Source organism: Aedes aegypti, chromosome 1, assembly GCF_002204515.2.
Source record: "Aedes aegypti strain LVP_AGWG chromosome 1, AaegL5.0 Primary Assembly, whole genome shotgun sequence".
Classification (NCBI taxonomy): Eukaryota; Metazoa; Arthropoda; class Insecta; order Diptera; family Culicidae; genus Aedes; species Aedes aegypti.
In genome coordinates this window covers 215,768,359-215,774,358 of record NC_035107.1, presented here as the reverse complement: position 1 = coordinate 215,774,358, position 6,000 = coordinate 215,768,359, and the positions used below count along the sequence as shown (strand labels likewise).

At 37.6% G+C, this 6,000-nt stretch overlaps 1 protein-coding gene and 1 long non-coding RNA gene across 2 annotated transcripts in view; one reads left to right on the top strand and one right to left on the bottom strand.

The window, feature by feature from the left end:
• Nucleotides 1-328: 328 nt before the first annotated feature.
• Nucleotides 329-6,000, bottom strand: part of LOC5575917 (ATP-binding cassette sub-family G member 5) — a 66,237-nt gene continuing 60,565 nt past the window's right edge. Inside the window, exons 4-6 of the mRNA XM_021857554.1 lie at nucleotides 1,191-1,570; nucleotides 798-1,128; nucleotides 329-735 (exon numbers count right to left, since the gene is read on the bottom strand). Of these exons, the coding sequence (XP_021713246.1) occupies nucleotides 435-735; nucleotides 798-1,128; nucleotides 1,191-1,570 (1,012 nt within the window). The 3' untranslated portion in view covers nucleotides 329-434. The remainder of the gene's footprint in view (nucleotides 736-797; nucleotides 1,129-1,190; nucleotides 1,571-6,000) is intronic.
• LOC110681530 lies at nucleotides 2,057-2,508 on the top strand. The gene is made up of 2 exons (XR_002503239.1): nucleotides 2,057-2,230; nucleotides 2,289-2,508. It is a non-coding gene; the product is annotated as an uncharacterized LOC110681530 (long non-coding RNA).

Here is a 6,000-nt window from a genome sequence, read left to right as displayed (position 1 = left end):
ATGTTTTAGTAATAACTGCTATATGCACGTTATTAGCTGTAAGAAAATTAAACAGCTCGTCCTCTTTACCATTCAAGGAACGAGCATTCCAATTTAAAATATTTAAATTTTTATTTATTGGATCCATTAGAAAAACGTAATCCAATAACAATTTGATTAGTAAATTTTACACCAAATTGGACTGCTTCAGTCATAGTGGTGGCTTTGAACATTGCATCAATCATTAGATTCAATTGTTCAGTTAGAAAATTAAAATTAGAGGCAGACATATCACTTGAAGGAATGATTTTCCGTTAGATTTTTTTGATTTAAAGTAAAAGTTCTGCACTACGTTAATAATCTGTGCGGATTAAAATTTATTTAGTTTAAAAATACATCGGCATCATCTTATCGACACTAAAATATGCTATCAAATAAATAATCAATCTCAAATCTCAATCCCTGAACTTCCTTCGGACGCACCGTGGCATCGGAAGCAGATAGAGAAACATGTTGAAGGCACACATGCCCAAAGCGAAAGCGATGCAAGCCGCCAAGTCGGTCGTCTCCTGTGGATGTGCCTTCCCAATCCGTTCCAGCAGATATTCCGCAGGCTGGGGACAGACCACTCCACTGCTGGGGTTGCAATCCATCTGGCGGGCATGGAAGATGGTCGTATGGAGCAGCGAGCTTGCATACTTGGTGTGGACTCCCTTGGCGTTCTCTTGCAACCACGGCGACAAGCCCTTGTGGGAGCTGTGGAATGAATGATAGTTACTGCGTGTTGCATACCAGTCAGGCGTATAACGTCTACATACCGAACAGTTCCACTTGCCAGGGTGAGGCAAATGACCAAGATGTACGAAACGGCAATGGAGGCGTTGATTTGGGACTTGACCACCAATAGGAAGGCGATGCTCAACTGTTCGGCAAGAATGAAGCTGGACCACAGAGCGATCAGAATGTACATGAACGTTAGACCGTCCGGATTGGTGGGATTTAGAACGAGTGGATACAGCACGCAAGAAGCGACGGCCGAAGAGATGAAGGAGAAAGGCATGGAGACGGCGTTGTAGGCAACCAATAGCGTAGCTCCGGTGTACATTCCTTCCGAGTATTCCTGGCAGAATCGCTTTCGCCATGCGGGGACTGTGAAAGGCAGTTAAAAATCTTAAACGTTTTTCTTTAGATGATTTGAGGTAGCAACTTACACAACGAAATCGTGGTCCATATCCCGACGCCATAGCTCAGTCCCAGCACCGACAAGATCATACCACTCTTGCTGAAGAATCCATGGGCGTCGTCACCTGCCTCGCTGTAGAAAAGCCACATTAATCCCATGACTACGGGCAGGGCCAGCAGACGAAGGAACATGGCCTTCATTCCGGCGTAACCGCATGAGAAGGTAGCCGCCAACAGCCTCAAGTACAGGATTCCCCATACTTTCAGTTCACCGGGCTTTCCGTACGCCAAGGGAATCTTTCCGCTGCCGATTGGGTTGATCGGTGCCTCCGGGATGGGAGACTCACGAGCGAAGCGCTCAACCAGGGCCTCGATCTGTTGGCTGGACTCCAAAAATCGATCGCGGGATCTGCAAATAAACAAGACGAAGGTGATTATAACTTTGAATTTTCAAAAGCACAAGACTGAAGATTCTGACAACTTGCTGGGTGTGACCAATGGGACAAATTTTCAACGCAGAGCACTGTTTGGTTCTCAAGTGTTGTTCTCTTGAAAATTTCAGGCATGGCTTCGTTCTATAATCACCTTAAAACTGACAATCACAGCGCAACAAAAATTACATTTATGAGTGTAAATTTAGGGTCGCTGAATCTGATGCCGTTCTCAGAAATGTTTCGCACGTAACAATTGGGTCCTAAAATGATTGATGAAATCTTGTTTTTATTCAATAACACGAAAGAACATGTTACTGCAACCACTTCAGCAATTTTTCCCGCTCAAATAACGGCTATATCATATTTAAAATTTAATTCAGGCATTGCATTTAATCTCATCTTTCGATCTTCTGAGCAAGATACGGATCAAATATTAGGATATTATCTTGGAGCTTTCGATCGAATTTTGAACTTCATCTTTGGCTCTCTTGTTTCAAGATGAAATCTTATCATCTGAGCAATCCGTGCCACAGAAATCCATAACAGAGAGAGATTCAAAACAGCCCGGCTGTCACGTCCGAGTGTTCTCTTACCTAATAGAAGTGAAAATTATCTGAAGATATCAACCAACGGAAGTAAGTAGATAATTCGTTCCTTGAGGAAATCAAATTTTATTTTCTTATATTTTTATAGGTTTGGATGTATTCTATTGCGGCCAGGCACATAATGTGTTTCTATTTCATTTTGTAAAACTCAAAGACCACAAACGCAACTCTCAAGCATTAGGATCAGGGAATGGAGCACTTAAGCAGAAATCCTTCTTGAGTAATGAAGAAAATAGAATAGGATGAGTTTGAATAGCTAAAAAATAAATTCATAATAAAATGATTCTCTCATTACTTTGTCCCTCTTACTTGCGCCTTAGCATATAAAATGTTTCTGTAAAACACGTCACAAGTTATGAAAGCCTAGATAAAAAATGGTATTCCCCGAAGAAACTGCACGCATTTCTTGTTGAAAATGAATTATGTAATTCCTGATTAATCTTCTGGCTCAAGCAATATTCGTCTAGCAGACACTCCTTGGTGGTGAGAGAAGCTTTAATTACATTTGGCATAAGTTTTAGAGTTACTAAGTAATTGGTCTGTAATACAATTTCTTTTACTGGAGGTTGCCTTCCAGTCGCATAAATATATATTCTTGTTTGGCGCACGTCTCAATCTTAATATGCATTTTATTTCCACCGAGGATTTTTTTTTCCTGTAATACTATTTTGTTCCAACCGCACCTTAATGGTAGAAAAATCCCGACTTTGTAAATTACAAGGGCTCATTAGGATTATTTAAAATCAGAATCAGAAACTTATTAAGCATGTAGCATTGAAAGCAAAAGAAAATGCTCACCATGTAGGATTTACTACATAACAACATCTCAACTTAGTAGAATATCCGTACAATAGCCATTACAACATAGTAGTTTAATCAAATTTAAAACAGAACTAGACCCATATGCCACTGAACAAGCTTCAAGATCATCATCTGATAGAAAGATGGAATCATATCAAAGCGCTCTTGGATTGCTGATAATATCTTTCACCATCCAAAGATGATCAAAGTGATCAGATGAGATTGTAATGCCTGATTTAATTAAAAAAATGGGTCCATAAATGAACCTTGACACATTTGATCATGTTTGACGTTTGCTTAGTTGACAAAAGCACCTTCTTCTTCTTCTTGGCATTAACGTCCCCACTGGGACAGAGTCGGCTACTCAGCGTAGTGTTCAATGAGCACTTCCACAGTTAACTGAGAGCTTTCTTTGCCAAAGTTGCCATTTTCGCATTCGTATATCGTGTGGCAGGTTCGATTATACTCTATAGAGTCTATACCCAGGGAAGTCAAGGAAATTTCCTTTACGAAAAGATCCTGGACCGAGAGGGATTCAAACCCAGACACCTTCAGCATGGCTTTGCTTTGTAGCCGCGGACTCTAACCACTCGGCTAAGGAATGCCCCTGACAATAACACCACAAAAGTTTTAGTTTATTTTGTTTTTTTTTTCTGACATTTCGGAAGAGATTTGGAAAACAAAATACACTCAAAATTTGAGTAGATGCCGAAGGGTGCGACAAAATCTAAAAAAAAAACATAAAAAATGTTTTTTGGGCTTAAACAAATGAAAAACATTAAAAAAAATAAGAAAACATGTGTTTTTGGCCCAAACTTAAGCGTTTGACACTAAAATTAGGACAGAGCTTTACGACCCTATTTTGAGCTACAGGTCGAGAAAGTTGTATAAAACACTGGTTACTTTGATGTTTACACGAAATTTAAGGTATGATTTATCAAACTATCAAGTATGTAGAATATGACTTTAACATTCATTTAAGGAATACATTGTTTTTAATTACACGATTAACTTTTTCAACATACATGCAGACTCCATGCAAAACTCTTCGTTTCTCCCATTTGGCAAAATACAATACTTTTCTAAACTATAAAAAAAAATTATTGTTGAAAATATTATAAACATTGTTGACAATTATTTTAAGACAAATAAAGTTTGAATCTTATGACAAAGTGAGTAAACAAATTGCAATACAAGCTGTAAAACTTGCATATAAGTTCACTGAAATAGTCAATTTCTGCATTTACAACAACCAATACATCAAAAACATGCTATGATATTTTTGAAAATGGGAATTAAGCAATTCTAAATGAAGTAAATAGGGTAGAAGCACCGGTTTTGGCCATAGCCATAGTGGATTATCCATCGTTTACATAACCAATCAGCATGAAAACTTTTGTATTCAGTAGATCACATTCACATGATAGAGCTACATTCATTTACTCGTCCAATTTGATTGAAAACAAAAGAAAAACAATTAATTTTCCTTATAATTTTAACTCCCATACACCTAACCTAGCCAGGGCACTCCTAATTTGGCCACTCTCATGAGAAATCAATCAATCTCTGGCCGAAACTGGTTCCGTTGGCCTATATTGACCAACGGGATTTTCAAAGCAAAGAAATGGTTGTAGCTCAGTTTTGATATTTTACGTACATAATATGGATCGAAAGCTTGCATTTGACATGTTTGTAGTATAAATATGGCTTCGCATTCAATTTTTATTGACATTTTCTCTTAGGCTGGCCACAACCGGTGCTTCTATCCTAGTTTTATTTAGGATCTTGGGACAAAAACGTGTTCCGCATTGTAGGCATGCAGTTTAGGGTGTCCCATTTTTTCCCGACCATCGCAGATTTCACCTCTCCGTTAATAACCTGTTCGCTAATAACATTTTGAGACCTCCGTAAAAATATCAGCTCAATCTATCTTAATCTCAAGCATCGCTAGCAGTTTTTCGAAATAACACGCGATCATTGAAAAAACCGATGAGATTTTTGGCCACCAACGTGCATGCAAAAAATATATTCATAGTGTGCGGCGATATTGACCATTGCACGAATTTTTAGATTCTTATGAAAATTTTCATGTGCTGCTGACAATTTGCACACTCATTAACATCAGCAGGCGTATGATTTGAAGGCTATGCATGACGTTTCAAATAAATTCAAAGCAGTTAAATAGATTGGGTGAATATTTCGTTATGCTTATGTTTATTTGAAAGCAACCAGCATTGATGTAAAAAGTCTCCACCGTATTGCCAGCTACACCCCACTAACAGAATTCTTTTACATTGTTCTTCTTACATGGCCCTTGGAAGCGCGGACGGCAAACGGGAGATTGGGGAAGGGATAAGCATTTTATAACAGTCAGCAGCCGTAAGGCTCATTGGGGAGTTTTATCTTTGGAAAACTATTGATTGCTGAATCTATAATGGTAGAATCATCTAAATCATATCCAGAATCAATTATGTTTCCCACAGATTCAGGATGTAATAGATTAGCAAATCGGCATTTCTCCTAACCTAACGGAAGAACTTTCAGCAACTTGATCTTGTCGTTATCTAACGGTTCACTCAAATACTCCACGATGAGGAACGAAATCAACTCGTCATCACCCGGGTAGAGGAGAATAGCAAAGGAATAACAAAATTTCCTATTGAAATAGAATGTTTGAATAGCAAAATTTGTTCTTTGTTTGTTTGAAATAAGAGATAAAATAACAAAAATAATAACTAAGTTTGTTTGGCATAAAAACTAAATAATAACATATTTTGCCATTGTAATAACAAAATAATAGCAAAAATATAGGCAACCGTGAATAACAAAATATGTTATTATTTAGATATTGATAACAAAATAATAACTTAATAAGCTATTAAAAAGTAGATCAAAATAATGGTGATTTTAGTTCTTTGACTTCAATATCTTAATTTAGCATGGCTGAAAAATTTAATTTTTGCTTTCCTGCTAAAAACTTTTGCTTTTTGAATTTTCAA